A 24,086-nucleotide genomic window follows, 5' to 3' on the forward strand; every position below is an offset into this window, starting at 1 on the left:
TTCGTGGGTGAATGGACTGTTCCATTCCTGACAGGTGATGACTGTAGTGAATTTGGGAGCCTGGGCTTGGAGGTTCAGGCCGTAATTAGTAGTTACTGCATTTTTCTGCATTATTTATCGCTTATTATTATATGTTTCTATGCTGACGCCTGCAACAGGCTTCTGAAAAGAGTTTGGGACGGCTCCACCGTTCATCCTCCCCCTCTCAACTGGGAGCGGTAGGGCTGCCCGACGCGACGGCCAGGTACGGAAGCCCAGAAGGCCCCGCCCACTTCCAGGGCCACGCCCCTCCCCGCCGCGCCCCGCCCCCCGCCTCTCGCCGATCCTCCTCTACCCCGCGGAGCCTGGACTGCTCCTCCTTCTCTCCGCCCCCCCGGCCGCCGGCGCGGGGACGTCAGCGCTGCCAACGTGGAGACGGCGGCGGCGGGGCACAGGAGGCGGAAGTGGCGCCTGGGACTGCGCGCCTCCCTCGGGCTGCGCCGGCCGCCTCGACCATGGACGTGTCCTCGGATCAGGTTCGTGCGGGAGGCGGGAGGCGGGAGGCGGGAGGCGGCGCTGCGACCCGGGTTCTCCGCCTCCGGGGCGACTGTTTCCTCGCCGCGAGCGCTGCCATTGTGACTGGAGAGGGGGCCGGGGGTTAACGGGCCCGTCCTGAGGAGGCCTGGCCGAGAGGGGTCTGGCTACGTCACGGGGCCGGAGCCTCGCGGGTCCCCGTGGGCCGAGGGCGGCCGGGCCGCGAGCGGCGCACGAGCCCCGTGCGGGGCCGACCTTGCGGCCTCCTGCGCGCGGCTGCGTCCATTGGGGATGACCGAGCGCGCCCCAGAAGCGCCTGGAAAGAAGCCCTTCCAGTTGTCTGGGAGCCAGCTGCAAACCTGTAGGTTTTCTGTGGTTTCCAAGTTAGGAAGCAAGAGCATGAAAGCAGTGGCGTTCCCAGACGTCTGTGGTTAAAAACCCAGGTTTCCGTCCCGGAGTCCGAGCCTTAAGGGGGCGGGGCCGGGACCTGCGTGTTTCACAGGTTCCCCACGTGATTTTGATGCTGTAGTTTATGGGCGCAAATGAAGACCCCGGAGGTCAAGGAAGGGGTAAGTCTTGCGGGTAGGTTGTGAGTTTCTTTTTGAGGATTTGCTGCTGCTGCTCCACACATTTCTAGCTCCCGGGCGGGGAGACCCTCGGGTCAATCCGAGATCTCCTGGGGGCAGCGCTGTCCTCTGGTTTCCCCTTGAGGGGAACAGTAGCGTGATGTGCCTGGCTGACCGCCCTGGCATGTGAAATGGATTCTGATTGTCCCAGGTTGAGAGTTTGTAAATGATCACCGGTGCGTGGATCTCTTCATGGATACACCTGCCTTCAGAACCTGATGACACTGTGCCCTGCCTTAAGGTCTTTCTTCCTGTTCAGACTGGGGGGGGGGGGGGGGGGGGGAGAGGGTAGACTGCATGTCCAGACCCAATTTCTCATACATGTAGACTTCAGGAGCAAATCCAGTGCTTTAGAGCTGCTTTCTTTTCATTTTGAACTGGCAGAAGTAACATATGTTGTCACTTGTCCGTGCCCCAGCTGCTGCAGATTTGTTAACTTGTCTCTGGAGGGTTGAAGGGAGTATTGTATAAATTCACCCCGATGTCTTCCGTGTGCCCACAGTGGTATAACCCACACCTAGGCTGTTTCTTGTACATTTTGGTGTGTGCGATCAAGAAAATAAAAAGTAATGTTTTTCTTCCACTGCCTTTCTGGCGAATGTTAGTTACTGTTTTTCCTGGCTAGGGATAAAGTCTTTCCAGGCTTTTGATGAGCGCAGTTATCCACCTTGAGGGTACTTTGAGTTGTAGTCTAGATCAGTGGTTCTCAACCGGGGAAGTTTTGTTTCCCAGGGGACATTCGGCAATGTCTGGGGACATTTTTTTTTATTATGGTAACGAGGGGGTAGAGAGGAGTTGCTAGCACTGTGTGGGTGGTGGCTAGGGCAGTTGCTAAACATCCTACATTACACAGGACAACCCTAAACCAGAGAATTATCTGCTCAAAATGTCAGTGGTGCTGAGGTTGAGGGCACCCTGGTCCAGATCATGTGTGTAACACCAGTAGCTGAATACAAAATAATGCTCACAATGTCCCTTTAGTATCTTCTTTCCAATTTCATGAGAGGATGGGGTGGGCTTTTGCAATATCAGTTAAAAACCTAAAGAACTAGTGTGATCTTTCCTCCAAGAAAAGTTCTTTGTAGGCAAATCTGCAAACCAGAGTGGGTTGGAATCCTGCTTTAATTATTAGTTTTCTGACATTTGATTGGTAGATTAGAGTGGTTGCTCTCTAAATGTTAATTGATGATAAACTATCTTAAATTCTCCAAATGATCTGAAGAGGTACTGAAACTCCAAAGTTCTTAAGGCAAAAATCGCAGTGATCTTTTAGGAATTCACAATGTGTGGGTTGGAAGTTTCTGCCTTAGGCCAGTGTGGAAATTTTAAATGTAAGGTTTTCACAACTAATATTGTGTTTTATTTTTACATTTTATAAAGCAGTAGAAGACTTTACATAAAATGAACAATTTCTCTTGGTGCTGAGCGGGCAGAAAAGAATAAATATAATATTAATAGCAGGATTTTGTGTTCTGAAAAACAGTTTACATTTAAAACCTTGAATTGTGCCCATTCCTGTTTCTTTGAGGAATAGACTTCTCCGAGTTAAATTCTACTTTATAAAGTTGAGAACTATTTGAGCAGTTCTGAATGATCTCATTTAAACGAATCCTTGCATAATTTATACTGCTTACAGACTCCACAATGTTATTTGATACCCATCCTCTAAAATACCGAGTAATCTCTCACTTTAAAATGTAGTAGGCTATCATTTAGTGGAAGCACTCAGTGCATTTCCTTGTCCAAATATAATTGTGTTCTTGCTTTTTTGGTTTTGTTTAGATGATATGTAGATGTGCAGACCTGTGATGACATATTCTTGTCTTTTTTCCCCCCACAATAGTGCAGTTTTCTTCTTGTATCTGAAATTAATGATGTCTCAAGAAACCAGACAGGTTAATTGAAGGGGCCAGGTATTCAAACTATCAATAGAAGAGCAGGAATGGAAGAGCAGCCCCCCAATACTGTATGTCTAATGGATAAGAAAGAGGCCCTATAGCATAATCTCACAATGCTTACTTACGTTAATATTCAAGTGTTAAAATGCCACAGGAAGTAATTATTCTGCTCCTGAAGGTCTTAATAAGTTATTCAACACACCAACATATAGTACTTTTTAGTAAAAACCTGCTACTTTAAGTTAGTAGAACCACCCAGACCTTTTTCTGTTGTTTGGAAAATCCCATTCTTCCTGGGTATTATGTTTAGACAAGGTGTATTGCTGTTTGTTTTGCATTTACTTTAATTCCAACCTTGAGTAAACTTAGAGCAGGCTCTTCCAAACTAGCGCTGCTGACATTTTGGGCTGGATAATTCTCTGTGGTGGGAGGCTGTTGAGTGCATTGTAGAATGTCTAGCTGCATGCCTGGCCTCTGCCCCCTGGATGCCATAGCAAACCTCCCCCTCCCCACGTGTGACCACCAAAAGCCTGTCCAGATGGAGCAGTTGTGTTCTCGGGTCGGAGGAATTGCCTCAGGCTGAGAAGCACTGACTGAAGAACCTAGAGCTGCACTGTCCGGGATGGCTGCATAGCCAGTGGTCACATTTGTCTTTAAATATTTAAGTTTAGGTTAATTAAAATTAAATAAAATCAGTTCTCTTCTCAGTCACACTAGCCACATTTCAAGTGCTCAACAGTCACAGTGTGTGTGTGTGTGTTTTGTTTTGTTTTTGTTTTTTGCTACAATGTGGCTACTGAACAGTGCAGATATAGAACTTTTCATCACCATAGAAAGTTCTGTGGGACAATGTTGCAAAGTGAAGCCAATTTATCTGTTGTATATCTAATTCTTTTCTCTAAAAGAGGGGACTTTGATCCTATTTCTGACCTAACTAATTACAATCCAACCCATTTTTATTTCTTGTACTCATCCTGAGATCTGATTTTGTACCCCCCCCCCTTTAGATCTGATTATGGGAAATTATTTATCACCTTACTGTTTATAAGTTTAAAAGGAGTAGTAGGAGCATGAGTAGGAGCATGAGGTGAAAAGGATCATTATTGAAAAGGACTACCAGAATTTCTGTCCCTGCTTTTTACTTTAAAGCTCACAAAGAGAACCCCTAATAGCCAAACTTGACCTATTTCTGTGGTATGCCTTTTTAGATTCTACTCTTACTTAGAACGGGAGGCTTCTGTGAGGAGATGATAGCCTGTAAATTTAGTGTTGGTTTAAGCTGATTCCTGTATCATCATAACATGAGGGTTTTGCATACAGGTGTATGGTGGTTAAGGTGGTAAATGATTACCAAATGCTTGGTAGGTACAAAGTTCTGATCCTAAAAATTTATGGCCTTAAGCATCTTTTTAAAAAGGATAATCTTTATTGTTGAAAGTATTATATATATCTCCTTTCTTCCCCCATTAATCCCCTCCAGCCCGCTCCTGACCCCAGGACTTAACCACTCCGTTGTCTGTGTCCATGGGCCGGGCATATATGCATACAAGGTCCTTGGTTGATTACCTCCCACCCACCTTCCCACCGCCTTCTCTCCAAGATTCCACACTCGGGTCCATGCTTCCATTTCAATATATTTTTATTGATTTCAGAGAGGAAGGGAGAGGAGAGAGAGACAGAGAGAGAAGCATCAATCATGAGAGAGAATTATTATCAGCTGTCTTCTGCCCACCCCTACTAGGTTTTTATGCCCTTGACTGGAATTGAATCTGGGACCCTTCAGTCTGGAGGGTCCACACTGAGCCAAACTGGCTAAGGTTCAGTGGTTCTTGATTTAAACAACTGGATATAGAGTTCAAAACCACAGTTACAGGTTTTTCAAGAATTTCCTAGAAAAGGCCAGTAAATTTAGCGAGACCCTCAAGGATATGAAAAAGGACTAACGGAAATTAACATACACTGACTAAAATAAAAAATATTATACAGAGACCCAACACCACATTAAAGGAATGCAGTCATTCGTTTTCCTCCATTTCTTTCGTTTGTAATATGTTTCTTTGTGTTTGCATTTTCGCTACTTCCCTGAGTTGGAGAGTAGCTTTGTGTGCTAGGTATCCTATATGGCCCTGTGGGTTGGCCTCCCCAGTTACCTGAGGTGGACACTCTTGGTGCACCCTTTGTGGACTGCGTGTACAGCCTTGTTGTAGTTAAGTCTTGATTGTTGTTGGTATCACTGGGAGGAATTGACCTCCAGGCCAATTGGCTGTGAGGACCCACTGTGTCTACTCCGGGAGAACTTCTGTGCTGGCAGTCCTCTCTTGGCGTGCCTCTAGACCTCTGCCTTTTGCTGCTCCATTGAGTTTCCGCCTGTCAGTCCAGAATCCCCCCGCCCCTAAGCCTGGGTTCCCAGGGTCTCACCCGGAATTGGGGTTTAGTGCAGTCAGCGAACTCAGGAGCTTTTGTCTCCTTCCGCTAGAGAAAGCCAGCCAGCACTCAGCCGCCAGTGCACTTGTCTCCATACCTTAGCCTTTTGCAGCTCCTCTGATTCTCTGTGTGCTTTCCTCTTTCCTTCTAGTTGTAGAATTTCCACTCAGCCAACTTTTCTGTGGTTTGGATGATGTTCGTTTTGTCTTTTTGAAATTGTTGTGCGAGGCAGCAGTTTAGGTGTTTACCTATGCCGCCATCTTGGTTTCTCTCCGTAATGTAGATTTTTTACTTTATAATATGATCGTGTCTCATTATTGCTAGTAGAATGTAAATTAAAGGATAGGAAAGTCATTTTATCTTTTAAAGTTAAATCAGGTATAGAAAAAAAATTACCAGCCACTTTAAAAATGTCCAAATATTCCTTTGAGAAATATGATTTATCAAAAAAAAAAAAAAACAACTCTAGCCGAAACCGGTTTGGCTCAATGGATAGAGCGTTGGCTTGGGGACTGAAAGGTCCCGGGTTCGATTCCGGTCAAGGGCATGTACCTAGGTTGCGGGCATATCCCCGGTAGAGGGTGTGCAAGAGGCAGCTGATCGATGACTCTCTCATCGACGTTTCTAACTCTCTCTCTCCCTTCCTCTCTGTACAAAATCAATAAAATATATTAAAAAAAAAACCTCTAGGTGAGTGGAGAAATTTATCTAGCTTAAACAAGTCCATTCTTTTCAAGCAATATTCAAGGGCCATGCAGTTATTTTTAATCTAATTTATTTAACTTTTGTTATTATTGCAATAGTTTTTTTGGTTGGTGGCAAATATTAAGTATTTAACAGCAGCAAGGTAGGTAGTTCTTGTTATCTAGCCTGGAGCTCTATCCACATTTTATTTTAGTGGAAAATGCATTTTGAGTTTAATATGACCAAGGGAAGAATAAACTTTTCTAATGTAATTTTCCCCCTTTATGCAGAAAAGCAGAAACAGTATAATAAAGCCTTTCACTTTGAAAGGCACCTCAGTGACATTAAATATTTAGTGCAGCCCTAGCTGGTACAGATCATTTGGTTGGAGTGTCATCCTGTGCACCACAAGGTTGCTGGTTCAATTCCTGGTCAGTGCACATACCTAGGTTTTGGTGGGGGCACGTACAGAAAGCAACCAATCTATATTTTTCTGTCTCTAAAATCAATAAAACATATCCTGGGGTGAGATTTAAAAAATAAATTTAGCTACAGTGACCTTTCAGGATCCTGTTGACCATGAATTACTTATTGAACTGGACATTATATTAAGTGGAATCATATGAAATTGCTCTTTTTGTGCATTAAAAACAGTTGAATATTGGCACTTTTACACAGTTCAACCTTAAAGGCCTGAAGATTTATAGATACACAGAGGCTTCAAGAATTGATGGATTCTTTTCCTCAGAATTCTTCTTACTACATTTAAGATAAAGCTAGCAACATTGATCTTACATAATTCTAACTCAATTTTGGAAATAATGATATTGATAAGGATAATGGATAGCTTTATCTGTGTGATTAGAACCCCCAACAAGTCCTAGGAAAAAACATATAAGAAGCATATCTCAGTGAAAGACTTTATTTTTTCCAGTGACTATAGCATGCTTTTTTTTTTTCTATTTTTTTATTAAGGTATTATATGTGTACATATCTTACCATTACCCACACACACACCCCACTCCCATACATGTCCTCATTCCCCCCCCCCCCGCCCCCCGAGTTTTGCGTCCATTGGTTATGCTTATATGGATGCATACAAATCCTTGGATTGATCTCTTATCTCCCCCATATCTCCCTAACCTTTCCGCTGTAATTTGACAGTCTGTTTGATGCTTTACTGTCTCTGTATCTATCTTTTTGTTCATCAGTGTATAATGTTCTTTATTATCCATAAATGAGTGAGATCATGTGATATTTTTCTTTCATTGACTGGCTTATTTCACTTAGCATAATGTTCTCCAGTTCCATCCAGGTTGCTGCAAATGGTAAGAATTCCTTCTTTTTTACTGCAGCATAGTATTCCATTGTGTAGACGTACCATAGTTTTTTATCCAATCATCTGCTGATGGGCATGTAGGCTGTTTCCAAATCCTAGCTATTGTAAATTGTGCTGCTATGAACTTAGGAGTGCATATATCCTTTCTGATTGGTGTTTCTGGTTTCTTAGGATATATTCCTAGGAGTGGGCTCACTGAGTCAAATGGGAGTTCCATTTCTTTCTTTTCTTGTTTTTTCTTTTTTTTTTTGAGGAAACTCCATACTGTTCTCCACAGTGGCTGCACCAGTCTGCATTCCCAGCAGCAATGCATGAGAGTTCTTTTTTCTGCGCATCCTCACCAGCACATGTCTTTTGTTGATTTGTTGATAATAGCCATTCTGACAGGTGTGAGATGGTACCACATTGTTGTTTTGATTTGCATCTCTCGGATAATTAGTGACTTTGAGCATGTTTTCATGTGTCTCTTGGCCTTCCTTTTGTCTTCTTTTGAAAAGATTCTATTTAGGTCCATTGCGCATTTTTTTATTGGGTCATTTATCTTCCTTTTTTTAAGTTGTATAAGCTGCCTATAGATGTTGGAGATTAAACCTTTATCAGTGTTATCATTTGCAAATATGTTCTCCCATACAGTGGGCTTTCTTGCTGTTTTGTTGATCGTTTCCTTTGCTGTAAAAAAAAAGCTTTTTATTTTTATGTAGTCCCATTTGTTTATTTTCTCTTTAGCTTCCATTGGCCTAGGGGCAGTATCAGTGAAGAAGTTCTTTCAGCATATGTCTGAGATATTGCTGCCCATGGATTCCTCTAGTATTTTTATGGTTTCCCGTCTTATGTTTAAGTCCTATACCCATGTTGAGTTTATTTTTGTGTATGGTGTAAGTTGGTGATCTAGTTTCACTTTTTTGCATGTATCTGTCCAATTTTCTTAACACCATTTATTAAAGAGACTATCTTGACTCCATTGTATGTTCATGCCTCCTTTTGTAGCATGCTTTTTTTTTTTAAGCAATTTTGTTTTTATTCCAGAAAAAGTGTGTGATTCCAGATAAGCTCATGAATGTTTTGAAATAGAGCTTGCCTGATGTGTTTATTTTTTCATCTGTATAGTTACTGGGAAGCATTTACTCATGATATGTCTAAATGAATTAATTCTCCAGAGATAGAGGCATTCCCAGCACATATTTTAAGGCGAGTAATTTGAATGCCCTTTTATTTTCCCTTCCACATACTTCTATGACAGGTTTGAGCAATGTTACTGACTTTGCTGCCTCCTTACCTCTACTAGATTTTTACTTCTGTTGTATATTTTTTTCCATATTCTTTTCTGCCTCTCTCTTTTTTTTTTTAAATTATTATTCTCTCTTTTTTTTAATTTTAAACTTTTATTTTCTCATTAAAGGGCTCCAGTTAACATCTTCAATCATCTGCCTCTCTTTTTGAGGAATTCATAAGGTTAGATACTAGCATCTTATGCAATATTTGCATATCTTTTTCAACTAAGAATATTATGATGCTCAATGAACCAGTAATTACAGTGTCTTCACATTCTCATAAACACACTCAAGCACAGAGTCCATGAAAATTAAAAATAAGATTTTTAAAGAATATCCAGTTCTTAGAAGATAGAGACAAAAGTACCCAGTTCTTAAGTAAATACTTTTCTGTTGAATCAGGCAAAAATATGTATAAATTGAGCCTCTATAAGGTAGCCAGGTTTGCAAGGCACTATATCAACTTTCCAGAGAATTCCTGTTATTTTCTCTCATCTTTGACACATGAGGAACAGCTATGTTCCTAGAGCAGCTACTGCTGCATTCTCGTTGCTTCTCAAGCTGAGTAACATTTGGGGTACTACCATGTTTCCCTGAAAATAAGACATCCTCCAAAAATAAGACCTACTTACAGGTTTCCTTCTGAGTGAAATATAAGGCATCCCCCAAAAAATAAGGCCCCCCTAGGCTAAACATGAGAGATTTGGTCCACTGATTCTGAAAGAAATAGAGTCACAAGAAATTCACCAGGAAATTCAGGAATTGGATTGTTATGATGATGTTCCAAAAGATGATGACATGATTGTCATTGAATAAATGAGTAAATTCTTGATACTGTAGGATTCACAGTTTGTCTGGTTTGTGTTGACAACTACCGTACTACCGTACCGTATACAGGTAATAAATTTCCTTTATTTTCATTTAACAATAAATGTATACAGTATTCTTCTTCATGGAAAAATAAGACATCTCCTGAAAATAAGACCTAGCACATCTTTGGGAGCAAAAATTAATATAAGACGTTGTCTTATTTTCAGGGAAACAGGGTAGTGCTGGATAGTAGGCATGGTTTATGTTTTCATCTAGGAGGAAAATAATAGGATTTGGGGACGGGGTTCCAGGACTTTTGACAGAAGAAAAACTAAAATGTGTGAGACTAACTACCTACCAGTTGCTCATCTCAGACAGACCTTGGTGTTACTAAATGCTAGCTTACAATGTATGTATTAGATGTATAAAAAAAAAATCACTACCTTTCTTCAACTGATCAAAGTGATCCAATAAAGCTACAAATTTCTGTGCCTCCAACAACTTTCTAAACAAGTTTAATCCTGGATTCTGATACTCATGCAACTCTCAACTCTCCCTTGTGCCCCTTTTCAGTGCACCCTAGATCTGCTTTCTGATGCTACTGTCTAGCCACCCTGAACCCCTCCTTTCCTTTAAAAAAATAAAATAAACAAGTAATGTCTTAATTCAGAGTTTGTTATTATTTTTAGCCCTATTCATGTGAAAGTAAATGTGTGATTTTTTTTGTTGTCACACTTCGCTCTACAATCACTTAGAAAAATTTCTCAGTTTCCAAGCATGCGTTATCAATCTCTTGTATACATTGTCTGGCACTGTAACAGGTACTGTGGATACAAACTATAAATAGGCAAGTAGTGGCTGCCTACCCTCCAAGCTTATGGAGGCATGGCTTTTAGTTTTAAGGAACCAAGTAGTAAATATATATTTTTTCTTAGAGCACTTCTTGACTTAGAATTAGTATTTTTCTGCAACTAGATAACATTTTATATTTTGGATATCCAGTTAATACAGCAAACACATGAGTGTTTACAGCATTGGAGGCAAATCATATTCACATGGAATTCACTCAGATTTAATTGTAAATGTTTTTCCTCTTCCTTCCCTCCTCCCCTCTTCAATTCCTAAACGAGAATAGAAAGAACAATTTAAATGTGAGCCAGTCCACTGAATGAGTGTGTGCTATAAAGAGAGACTCAGGTGGAGGAACTGAGTTGTAGCAGTAGGGCACACAGTGAGGAGGTAATGTAAAACCAAATTCAACTTACTGCACACCTATTCCGAATAAGATACTACTGCATACCGCAGGCAAGATAAGGAAAGAAGACTCAGAGCAGAATAAGACAGCTTCTATAAGTGTTTATAACCAGCTGACACTATATAGAGATTCAAGGCAATAAAAATGCTATGGAGATTAAGAAGAAAAAAGGGAAAAGGGATGTGTTTGTTTTACTTCTGCATGAATTTTTAAAATTTTGTTTTATTTTTTGATTGGAGATAGATGTACCCTTGATACTAAAATCCAAAAGAAACGAAAGGGTCTGGACTAAAAAGCCTCCCCCTGACTTCTAGGCTCATCTTTCAGTTCTCTTCTCTGGAGGCAGCTTGTGTGAGCTTCTAGAGTTTATAGAGAACTTAGAGATTTATGAGTGTCTCAGTTTCCCGTGGCTGCTGTAACAAATTAGCACAAACTGGGTGTCTTAGAATAAAAGAAATGAATTCTGTCACAGTCTGGAGCCCACAATTTGAAGTCTGCATCACTGGGCTGAATCAAGCCATTGGCAGGGCTGTTGCACTACCTCAGAGGCTCTAGGGGATAGTTCCTTCTTTTCTTGTTCCAGTTTATGTTGCCTGCCAGCACGCCTTCCTTGGTTTGTGGCCCCATCACTCCAGTGTTGAGGCAAGCATCTTCGTATCTCCCTCTGCTCTATCTTGACATAGCTTTTGTGTGTGGGAGTGTGTGCATGTTTAGTCATCCTCTACTTCTCTCTTATATGGGTACATGTGATTGCATTTAGGGCCCACCTGGATAATTCAGGGTAATCTTGACCTTTCAAGAGCCTTAACCTAATCATATCTGCAAAGTTTTGCAATAAAGGGTAACATTTATAAGTTCCAGGGTTTAGGTCTGCATAACTTTTGAGGGGCCATTTTTCAGCCTACTGCAACAATAAAATAAACAGCATACTATTCACTTTTCTGAACCTTCTAAGAGTGAAAAACTGGAATAACCCAAATTAATAACCTATTAATTCAGGACTGGTTAAATGATGGGACATCCATAGAATGGAATATGGAGTCAGCACTAAAAAAAATAAAATAGACATACTGACATGGAACCATATTCACTATAAAGTAAAAGAAAAAGAAGCAAGTTGCAGAGGTGCAGATAAGTAAGGTAAAAATTTGGAAAGAAAAATATCAAACTTAAAGTGGATTTCCCTGGGGAGAGGAACTGGTGGACTTTTTTGCTGTTAATCCTTACCCAAGGGTATTTTTCCATTTATTTTTTAGAGGGAGTAGAAGGGAGGGGGAGAGACACGGTTGGTTGACACACACACTGGGGGGATCGGTGCCTTCAACCCAGGCAAGTGCCCTGACTGGGAATTGAAACCATGACCTCCTGGTTCATAGGTCGACACAACCACTGAACCATGTGGCCTGGGTCGTGCCTGCCAGGCTATGCTGTTGGCATTTTTAAATATTACTTTATAATAAATTTAAGTGTTTTGTTTTTCTGGGTGAATTGTGTTTTAGAAGTAGTAGGGATTAATCAAAGTTGAACCTTTAAAAAATTTGTTTCCTAGATAGCAGATCCTACGTTAGCTGAAATGGGAAAAAACTTGAAGGAAGCTATGAAGATGCTAGAGGACAGTCAGAGGTGAGCCTGTGGAACAGAAATGACCTTGTTATAAACATGTTCAGTCTGTTATGAAACTGGTGGTACTGGTTTCCTGCTGTTATAAACACCTCTGGGTTTCAGAATGTCACACTTAGCTTCTGCTGACTTTGAACTTGGTATTTGTTTTGGGTATAAGATGCTTTGTAATTAAAGGATTCTTAAATTGAGGGGCAGGACTTATAATTTTCAATTCTGCCTATTAAGAGCTTAATTAACTTAATATATTGATTTGAAACTAAGGATTTCTTATTGTAAATTAAGGTCATATAAAGCATCAACTAACCAAGAAATGAGTTTCATGTTATTTTCCTGAAACTCAAATTATACCCCAAATTGGTGGCTGGGGCAAGGGATGAGAAGGGAGGGAGAGATGTGATAAAAGTGTTTTAAATTCTACATCAGTTACTAAGAGATTATAGATAATTTAGAGGCCCAGTGCACAAATTTGTGCACCAGTGGGATCCCTTGGCCTTGCCTGTGGGATCAAGCTGAAACTGGCTCTCTGACATCCCCCAGGGGATCCCGAATTGCGAGAGGGTGCAGGCCAGGCCAAGGGGCCCCACCAGTCCATGATCAGGGCTGGGGAGGGACGGGGGAGGTTGGCCATTAAGGGAGAAACCACAGGAGGTTCCAGAAGCTCCAGGGCCTGTCGGGCCCATCTCTCTCAGTCCCAATCTGCTGGACCCCAGCAGCAAGCTAACCTATTGGTCAGAGTGTCTGCCCCTGGTGATTAGTGCACATCTTAGCAACTGGTCAACCAGTTGACTGCCCCTTGATGGTCAGTGCATGTCATTGCGAGTGGGTGAGCAGCCTTTGCATATCATTAGCATATTACTCTTTGCTTGGTTGAATGGCTGACTGGTCACCTGGGCATTTAGCATATTAGGCTTTTATTATATAGGATCATCACATGCTTGCATGCTCAAATGGTAAAAATTTGATATGATAAAGTTAATAATTTTTAATTTTCCTTTAAATTAGAAGAACAGAGGAGGAAAATGGAAAAAAACTATCAGGGGATATTCCAGGGCCACTCCAAGGCAGGTAGGTGAAAATAAAGATAAGTACTTTTAGTTTGGGTAATCATTTTCTTTAAACCAAGATTTTACCATCATTGGTTTACAATTTTAGTGTTACTGAACAAAGAGCAAATTTAGAGTTATAAGCAATGTAACAAGTAGAAAACTGAAATGCCATTGTCTGGTTGGTGATAATGCCAAGCCTGTCTGCTTCTTCCCCTTTCCTATAAAGAATTTAACACAACATCATGAATCAAAAGTAGTGCACAAATTTATTATTATGAGTTGAATATCATACTTAATTTATCTTTGAAACCTGTAATCTGCATGGTACACTGAGCATTATTATGAGGGATATTTTAATTTGATAAGATTTATTATTTTTATAATACAGTAAAATTAAAGGAAAATGTCAACTTTAACCATTTATTGACAGCAATTTCCTTTTTTTAAAAAAATATATTTTATTGATTTTGTACAGAGAGGAAGGGAGAGAGATAGAGAGTTAGAAACATCGATGAGAGATCGTCATCTATCAGCTGACTCTTGCACACCCCCTACTGTAGATATGCACGCAACCAAGGTACATGCCCTTGACCAGAATCGAACCCAGAACCCTTCAGTCACCAAGCCGACACTATCCATTGAGCCAAACCGGTTTTGGTGCAATTTCTTTTTTAACAATGAAAACAAATTTGTCTAGTGTTTATGGTTTGAACTAACAGGAAAAATGACAGAAAAATAAGTATCTAAAATTTTCACAGAATGTTAGTACTCAGTTTGTAATTAAATTTCATGCAAGGTTCCTTCATACAAGCTTTTTTTTATAACCAGGAAACTGCACATAGGTAAACATTACAACACCCTTAAATTGTCCTTTGACCTGAATATAAATATAAGGTTGCCAAAGGGAAGTGAGGAGGAAGGGAAGGATCACAATGTGCCATTAATGTCACAACTAACACACCCAGATACCAATATTAAAATAGGCACTCCTACTTGTAGCTTAAATGGTGCTGAATTTGTTGTTGTTGTTGTTGTTGTTGTTGACTTCAGAGAGAAGAAGGCAGAGGGAGAGAAAGACAGAAACATCAATGATGAGAGAGAATCGTGGATCGGCTGCCTCCTGCACACCCCCTACTGGGGATTGAGCCTGCAACCTGGGCATGTGCCTTGGCTATGAATTGAACTGGTGATCTCTTGATTTGTGGGTCAACACTCAACCACTGAGCCACATGGGCTGGGCTTGAATGGTGTTGATTTGAAGCCTTCTCAATTTAAATCTGTGCATGCAGTGTTGTTTACAGGTCAGAACAGAAACCAAATCCTATAAATCTCCTCAGGGAATTAAATTTCCTGAAGGGAATTAAAGAGTTCTACTGATTCCACAGTTTTCCCAGAAGAGATACCACCAAGACCATCTGTAATTCTCAGAATGAGAGGGCATTAATGCTACTGGCCAGGCATATTCACACTTAGTGTTAATAGCCAGCATCTGAGATAGCACTATGCCAGGCATAGCCTTAAATGCTTTACATACACTGTCTGATTGCATCCTCACAATTTCTTAATGACTTAGGGAGTTTCAATAGCTTGCTCAAGTCCTTTGGCTAGGTATACAGCATATCATTTGTAATATAAATTTAAGTCATAACTTTTAAGTATATGATTCATTTTATTTTACATTATTGGGACAACGGTAGGAAATTTCTGCACTGTGTCCAAGGACCAGGGCCCCTCTGCTGTGAATGTCAGCACCTTGGGGAGGATGGGTATTGGGGCATTGTTTTGACAGTGCTGCTTTTTCAGAAGAGAGAACTTTTTATTAGTCATAATCTTGTTAATGGAGCAATATTTTCACATTACATGTGCTCAATTTGACATTGCTAAATACATTAGTCATTCACTTTCTTCCCAGAAGTTTTCACCACCTCATGTGATAATAGTAACTTATCTTGAATAGAAGTAAATCTGTTTACTGGTATACTCAAGCAGATCTCCAGTTTCCCATTTTGGGGAAGAAGTGGTAAAAATGATGCTTGCATTACATGTTTAAGTCTGTTAGAACAGCAGACAAGATGCCTACATGGTGGGAAACTAGATTTACTAGTGACATTGGAGTATTCTTGCTTTTTCTGTGACCTTCAGCATCTTATAAGGTCTATTTTGGCTCTTATGACATGCTTATTTTCCAGGATTCAAATGAACAGGTAGATAAATATTTCTTAAGCAATATTGGTGAAATTTAAAAATTTCAATTTCAGCTGAAACCAGTTTGGCTCAGTGGATAAAGCATCGGCCTGCGGACTGAAAGGTCCCGGGTTTGATTCCGGTCAAGGGCATGTACCTTGGTTGCAGGCACATCACCAGTGGGGGGTGTGCAGGAGGCAGCTGATCGATGTTTCTCTCTCATTGTTTTTTCTGACTATCTATCCCTCTCTCTTCCTCTCTGTAAAAAAAGCAATAACATATTTTTCAAAATTTTCAATCTCAGATTTAAGTATAAGATTTAATTAATCACAAGTAAGATTGTATTCAAGATTCCAGTTAATAATTTGAGAGTTTTTTTTAAAAAAGATGTATACTGTATCTCAATCATATTCTTACTCACAAAAACTTATCAAAGCTAGTTTGGATGAGAGGATGGAGTGGTGGGGGATATGTGCTATTTCCACCTGTCCATCAAGTCTTTCTTTTATTCTGCAGTGGACAAGATATGGTGAGCATCCTCCAGTTAGTTCAGAATCTGATGCACGGAGATGAAGATGAGGAGCCCCAGGGTGCCCGGTAATGGAGAACGGTTGACAGCTTCTCTGAGACAGTATTATGTGTTCTTGATTTTGAAAGTGATTGCATTCTTGCAAGTTGCTGAAATGATAAGCTATGTTTCATTCATATGATATTAAGAGGATGTTCATTTTTTTTCTTTTCAGAGAAACATTTATATATTTTACATAATGTATTTTATAAAAGGGGAAGGCATTTGCTAACCCTAAATCCTACATTTTTAATGGTATCATCTTTGCGAGGGGCTGGCAAAAGGACCAAAGAACAATTGCTGTGCACTTTTCTACTTCTGATGGCTTCTGCTCCTGTACTTGTGCTTCTGCTTGCTAAGAATTGCTGCAGCTGAATTGATTGGTAGCAGGGCATTCTTGTGAATCATCCATTTGCTTTATTTTCATCTATTTAGCTATTCAGTTTCATTTTATCTTTAATTCTTTTAAATTTATTTTTTTAGAATAAGTAATGCATTTTTCTGGCTCAAATTTCAAAGATAAAAGGGTATACAAAGGCAGTTTTCCTTCTTACCTCAGCCTCTCTATATTGTTCTCTTCCTTAGAGACAGACAATTTTGTATTTCTCAGAGATATTTTATATGTGTACACAAGCAAAATGTCCTTACTCCAAACATTACACAAATTCTGTACACACACATTGTTTTGTACCTTGCTTTTTTAATTTATGTCTTAGAGTTCATTGCATATGAATACACAAGGAGTTTTCTCCTTTAAGAGCTATTTGGTCTTAGCTTGTTTGGATCAGGGGATGGAGCATCTACCTGCAGACTGAAGGGTCCCGGGTTCGATTCCAGTCAAGGGCACATGCCGGGTTGTGGGCTCAATCCCCAGTAGTGGTCATGAAGGAGGCAATCAAGCAATGATTCTCTCTCATCATTGATGTTTCTATCTTTCCCTCTCCCTTCCTTTATGAAATCAATAAAAAAAATATATTTTTTAAAAAGAGCTGTTTGATTTTACTTTGAATGGATGAACCATATTCTATTTAACTAGTTTCCTTTTATAAATATTGCTGCAGCCATTAACTTTGTATATGTATCATTTCTTAGAGAAGCAAATATTTCTGGAGATTAAAGTTCTAAAGTGGGATCCCTAGGCAAGATAGTTTGTGTATTTCTAATTTTAATAGCTATTGTCAAATTTTCTTCCATGGAATCTGTGCCAGTTCACGGTCCCACCAGTATGAGAGTACCTTGTTCCCCACATGTTTGCCTGTAAGAGTGTTAGACTTAAGGGTTATTGCCAGTCTGATAGGTGAGAAATGATATTTCAGCATAATTTTAATTTGCATTTCTCTTAGTAACCAGGTTAAGTATCTTTTCGCATCTTTTAAAATCCAGTTATATTTCCTTTTCTATCAACTGTATCCTGTTTGATTTTTTGACCTTTTATTTTTATTTTTTTTAAATATATTTTATTGATATTTTACAGAGAGGAAGGGAGAGAGATAGAGAGCTAGAAACGTCAATGAGAGAGAAACATCGACCAGCTCCCTCTTGCACACCCCCTACCGGGGATGTGCCCGCAACCAAGGTACATGCCCTTGACCGGAATCGAACCTGGGACCTTTCAGTCAGCAGACCGACGCTCTACCACTGAGCCAAACCGGTTTTGGCTGATTTTTTGACCTTTTAAAATTGACTTATTTTTTATACAGGAAATTAGTCCATACATTTAAATTATATACAAAACAATACCTAGTTACCTTGAATTTGCTAAATTATTGTTATAAATAGCTAATGAGGGGAATTGATCTTCATGTAATGATACTTTAAACAATGGTTTTCTACATATTTAGCTTTACCCCACAAAGTTCTTATGGCTGGTATTTAGTTTTAAGAAAAAAATTTAGGAGAAAATTACTCACAATTTGTTCATTTAGTAGATATTCAATAAAAAAGGATATTTATCTCCTAGGAATTAGTATTTAAAATATTTTTTCCTCAGATTGTCAATACTTTATAGGCATTGAATTTTCTAAATTTATCTGAATTTGTGCCCTAAACCATTAAGTGGATTTTCAGTCTGACAGAAATTTCTGTGGGCCCTTCAGGGGTGGCTCAGTTGGTTGGAGTGTCATCCCATATCAAGAGGTTGCTGGTTCAATTTCCAGTCAGGGCATACCTAGGTTGTGGGTTTAATCTGGAAGACAACCAATCAATGTTTTTCTCTCACATCAATGTTTCCTTCTGCCTATCTCTTTCTCTCTCTCTTCCCCCCTTCCTTCTCCCTCTTCCTTTCTCTAAAAATCAATTACATATAGATATTCATCATTGGGTGAGGATTAAAAATTGTGTATATATTGCCCAGCAGACATGGCTCAGTGGTTGAACGCCGACTTAATGACCCAGGAAGTCACGGTTTGATTCCGGTTAGTGCACATGCCAGGTTGCAGGCTTGATCCCCGGTGTAGGGCGAGCAAGAGGCAGCTGATCAATGATTCTCTCTCATCATTGATGATTCTATCTCTCTCTCCCTCTCCCTTCCTCTCTGAGATCAATTAATAAAATATGTTTTTTAAAATGTATGTATAGCCTTGGATGAGGTTTTAAAAAGAAAGAAAAGAAATTTCTTTGGAATGCTGTCTCTCAAAGCTTTATTTTTTAATATTTTTACTAAGCCTTTTTTTAATCTAATGAATTTTGATTAACAGAATCCAGAATATTGGAGAACAAGGTCATATAGCTCTTTTGGGGCATAGTCTGGGAGCTTATATTTCAACTCTGGACAAAGAGAGGCTGAGAAAACTTACAACTAGGATATTTTCAGACACTACCTTATGGCTGTGCAGAATTTTCAGGTAAAGACATTATGAGTCTTTTGTTTCCAATAAAGATAATTAATGAGTTGGGTATATGTTGTTTGAAGCTATACTACCTATGTTCAAATATGCCTCTTTCCCTTCCTCTTAGAAGGGTTGCTTAACCTGTTCATGCCTCAGTTTCCACATTACTAAATGGGGGTAGTACTAATGTCTATATTATGGCATTGTTGTGAGGATTAAATGAGCTAATGAATTAATACATGTAAACAGCTCAGAACATAAGCACATGCATGTTGGATAATGTCAGCAGTTCCTTATTTTAAGAATTGCTATTGGCACATGTCAATAGAAGGTAGAGCAGTGAAACATATTAAAATATTTTTAATCAAAGTAGCCTGTGCTTTAGTAGAAAGGAAATGCTGTCAGAGGGAAGATGAGTGTGTGTTATGAAATTGAAATTTGCTTTATACTGTGATAATGATGTTCTTATTAAGGAATTACAGCAAGTGAAGGATTCAGCAGAAGACATTGGACCAGTTGTATTTCTGTTATTTCTTTTATGGAAAAGAAATGTTTGCCTAACATCGGAACATTTAACTTGGGAGACCCACTTTCAGATGTTGGGAAAGAGGTTGGCCTGGCTTGAGTATAAGTTTGCTTAACTATATTGTAAAGAAGAAATTTTCTTCCGTTATAATAAAAATCTAATACCTGTAATTGAAAGTCTCTCTCCCTTCCTCTCTAGGAGATTAAGAAGAATAAAAGGGTCCATGTAGATAATAGTTAGCCTGACCAGTGTTATTGACAGTTCTATTTACTGTAGATGTTTTAAGGCTAAAACTCTTCCAGGAACCATGCCTGCATTACCCAGTACTAGCCTCCTCGTAGGATAAGCCAAAACCATGATCAGCCTTTATATATTTGAGGAACTTCCTGTTCTCTGCTGATTTTAATTGTTGCTTCTCTTTATGGAGTTGGGGCTGGACAAAGGGTCATTGTCCTTATAATGACCCTGACAAAGGGTCACTGTTCCTTATAACAGTCAACTGTAAGGAGTTGTCAACCATCAGAAATTAGGGTGATTCCTATCTCCTTTAACTGATCTAGGTGACAGTTTTTAGGATGAGAAAATAATTACTTCCTTGATTACAAAACTGGAATATAAAATCAGAGTTAACCAGAGATAAGAACATATTAATATATGGGTGTCTCTTAACAGGTATGAAAATGGCTGTGCTTATTTCCATGAAGATGAAAGAGAAGGACTTGCAAAGATCTGTAGACTTGCCATTCATTCTCGTTATGAAGACTTTGTGGTGGATGGGTTCAATGTGTTGTATAACAAGAAACCTGTCATATATCTTAGTGCTGCTGCTAGGCCTGGCCTGGCCCAGTATCTTTGTAATCAGGTAATGTGGCGTAAGGTGGACATTTTAAAGATTAGATGTTTCGTTCTATCCTGGAACTTTTAAAAGTGTGTAGACCCATTTCTTTAGCTGATTTTCTTTTCAAATGAAAAGAAAGATGAGTTCTTTATATGCTTGTTTTGTCATTATAAGAAAACATGTAATTGTATATTAATGAATTTAGATATGTAATTTTTTAGTTACCCAAAGTCAATCAGTCTTTCTTTCCAGACTTCAATCGAAGACTTTACATGGTTATATCTGACTTTTTTCAGTTAATAGATGCATATCTTTAAAGCTTTTTTAAAAATATTTTTTTTATTGATTTCAGAGAAGCTGGAGAGAGAGAAAAACATCAATGATGAGAGAGAATCATTGATTGTTGCCTCCTGCATGCCCCCTACTGGGGATCAAGCCTGCACCCCAGGCATGTGCCCTTAGCCAGAATCAAACCTGGGCCCCTTCAGTACTTAGTCTGACACTCTGTCCACTGAGCCAAACCAGTTAGGGAAAGTAAAGCTTATTTTTAATGTCTTCATAATATATAGTGAGTGTATAGTGGTATTTTAACTGACTGCTTCCCTTTTGGACAAATGGAGTGTTTGCATCCTTTTGCTTTCTGTGACTATTTCTGTGACCAGTGCTATTATACATGGTGCTATTATGGACATCTTTGTGCATGAACTTTGTCTGTATTTAGGGTTATATTTCTCAGATAGACTTTCAGAGTCAATCTAGAATTACTAGATCAAAGAGCATTATTTCCATTCTTAAAGTTCATAGTGCACATAGTCCAATTAGGGGGCTACCTTGAGAAAAGAAATGAAATCTCTTGACCAATAATGTTTTTAAGGCAAAACCTTAACATTTTAAGGGTTTTCTTTTTTAAGATGAAGAACCCCTGGAGAGATAGATGAATGAAATTCAAGGACTTAGTTGATTTAGAGCTGTGCTCACTAGTAGCAAGAAATGTACTCTTCTTGAGGGTGTAAAAAAAAGGGGGGGGGGGTAGGGTTTTGTAATATCCATATAGAAACATGAAATAAACTAGAGGCCCAGGGTATGAAATTCATGCACGGGGGATGGGGAGTGTCCCTCAGCCCAGCCTGCATCCTCTCCAATCTGGGACATCCCTCTCACAATCCAGGACTCTTAGCTCCCAACCACTCGCCTGCCTGTCTGCCTGATTGCCCCTAACTGCTTCTGCCTGCCAGTCTGATCACCCCCTAACCACTCCCTTGCCAGCCTGATCGACGCCTAACTGCCCTCCCCTGCCAGCCCAATTGCCCCTAATTGCTAACTGCTCCTGCTGGCCTGGTTTCCCCTAACTGTCCTCCCCTGCAGGCCTGGTCCCCCCGCAACTGCCTTCCCCCGCAGGCTTGGTTCCCCCCAACTGCCCTCCCCTGTAGGCCTGGGTCCCCCCAACTGTCCTCCCCTGAAGGCCTGGTCACCACTAACTGCCCTCCTTTTCAGGCCTGGTCCCTCTCAAGTTCCCTCCCCTGCTAGCCTGATGGCCCACAGTTGCCCTCCCCTGTCAGCCATCTTGTATCCACCCGAGGGCAGCCATCTTTAACCACATGGGGGTGGCCATCTTGTATGTTGGAGTGATGGTCAATTTTCATGTTACCTCTTTATTATATGGGATTGCTTATTGAGTACTACTATAGGCCAGGCTCTTATGGACCTGAGGCCGTCTTGGGACAGCAGTCCTATCTTCAGAAGATGTGTGACAGTATTCTGTTAAGTGAGGAAGGAAGTGGCTGAACAGTATTAATGTGTTCATGTTCCAACAAAGTGTTAACATGCTTATATGAGTGTTTTTAGAACTAGAAAAATATATAACTATACTTTTATCGAGAAAATATCTGGAAGGTTACATTTTAACCTGTTAACTGGAGATTGGTGCTTTATGTGGAGCATTTTAATTTTTCTCTCTTTCTCTATTGTATGTTTTCTTTGTGTTTCATTTTCATAATTTAAAAGATAAATCCTTTAAGGGGAATGAGTGTGGATAAAGTGCTTGTTAAATTTTTTGTCTTTATTTATTATTTTGATGTTGTTGTTAATCCTCACCTGAGGATATTTTCCCATTAATCTTTTTAGAGAGAGTGGAAGAGAGAGGGAAAGACAGAGAGAAACATATCGATTGGCTGCCTCCTGCACGTGCCCTGACAAGGGCCTGGGCTGAGGAGGAGCCTGCAGCTGAGGTATGTGCCCTTGACTGGAACCAGGGACCCTTTGGTCCCTAGGCTGACCCTCTATTTAGTGAACCAAACTGGCTAGGGCAAATTTTTGGTCTTTAAATTCTACCAAGTTTAGTTATATAGAGCAATAGACTGAAACTGTTAAAATTTTTCTAAGACTATAAACTCCTCAAGAATTTGGAAGCCGGGTTGGGGGGAGGGGGTTGGAAAGCTAAAAGTGAAAAATATAAAACCTGACAATTGATATCTTTATAACACTGACTTCATTTCTCTGCAAGTCCATGTTTATTGATTTTTAGGAGTGGCTGGGCCCATAAATAAAGTATTCTTTGAATGCCTTTAACTGGTACTACTAATGTTTGGAGGAAGGACCCTGAAATTATCCTCCCAAATGCTCAGGGTTCAGTTGTTTCCAGTTTGTAAGTGTTTTTTGATATATAGAATTTAGAAAACTTTACATTGTCTCTGGCCTCTTGTAAGACATCTCAACTCCTGGAAATTCACCCTTTTTTTGGCTTAGCTTTCTAGATGTATTTTAACATCTATTTATAATAAGACTTCCTAAGGACAGAGATTGTTTACAAAGAATAATTATGACTTGTCTTGGAGCTACAATCTTTTTTTAAAATATATTTTTATTGATTTCAGAGAGGAAGGGAAAGGGAGAGAGAGAGAGAAACATTAATGATAAGAGAAAATCATTAGTAGGCTGCCTCCTGCATATTCCTCATTGGAGATTGAATTCACAACCTGGGAATGTACCTAGTCTGATCAGGAATCAAACCGTGACCTCACTCAACCACTGAGCAAGACGGGCTGGGTGGAGTTAGAATCCTTTGAGGGCATAAGTGAATGGTGACAAGGAGTTTTCTTGTAAAACTGTATGCTTCTTCTTACAGCTTGGCTTACCCTTCCCCTGCTTGTCTCGTGTGCCCTGTAACACTATGTTTGGATCCCAGCATCAGATGGTGAGTTCTCCTTTTGGTTTGTAAAGTAATATGGAATTGTGTTTTGAAACTGTCTTTCTTTTAACTGAAGTTTTGTTTGCTGCCCTCCAGATAATTCTTAGCTTATTCATTTATTGCTTTGATCTTCCCATGCATACTGAAGCCAGAGCAAAAGGATAGGTTTTGGGTTTCTGCATTTCTTTTTTCTAAATAGTTGGATTTTCTATACGTTAATTCAGATGCATTAATGAGTAAGATTAGAGATATATTTTTTATTGATAGTTGAGAGAACAGTTTCTTTAAACATACATGTTTAAAACAATAAAATGTTGGCTATATATATGTACTTTTTAACTGTAATAACATTTAACTGATTTTTCTAGTTAGTCTTCAGGAAAAGTAGTTGATTTTAACATCTATGACTAGAGAAACTAGAAAAATTGTCAAGAATTGATTGATTTTGAGAGTAAGGTACTTCTTT

At 39.7% G+C, this 24,086-nt stretch overlaps 1 protein-coding gene across 7 annotated transcripts in view; it reads left to right on the plus strand.

Moving 5' to 3' along the window:
* The first annotated feature begins 335 nt into the window (after positions 1-335).
* PDXDC1 (pyridoxal dependent decarboxylase domain containing 1) overlaps positions 336-24,086 on the plus strand; it is a 51,918-nt gene continuing 28,167 nt past the window's right edge. For 2 of the 7 annotated variants that reach the window (XM_036410869.2, XM_036410874.2), the window contains exons 1-7: positions 337-515; positions 12,370-12,443; positions 13,446-13,508; positions 16,190-16,270; positions 18,938-19,084; positions 20,268-20,457; positions 23,558-23,626. In XM_036410869.2, coding sequence (XP_036266762.1) covers positions 495-515; positions 12,370-12,443; positions 13,446-13,508; positions 16,190-16,270; positions 18,938-19,084; positions 20,268-20,457; positions 23,558-23,626 — 645 coding nt within the window. In that variant the 5' untranslated portion in view covers positions 337-494. Of the gene's footprint in view, positions 516-12,369; positions 12,444-13,445; positions 13,509-16,189; positions 16,271-18,937; positions 19,085-20,267; positions 20,458-23,557; positions 23,627-24,086 lie in introns of all 7 variants that reach the window. The other 5 variants (XM_036410875.2, XM_036410870.2, XM_036410872.2 and 2 more) reach the window with 5 other exon arrangements.

Source organism: Pipistrellus kuhlii, unplaced genomic scaffold, assembly GCF_014108245.1.
Source record: "Pipistrellus kuhlii isolate mPipKuh1 unplaced genomic scaffold, mPipKuh1.p scaffold_m20_p_4, whole genome shotgun sequence".
In the NCBI taxonomy this organism is placed as follows: Eukaryota; Metazoa; Chordata; class Mammalia; order Chiroptera; family Vespertilionidae; genus Pipistrellus; species Pipistrellus kuhlii.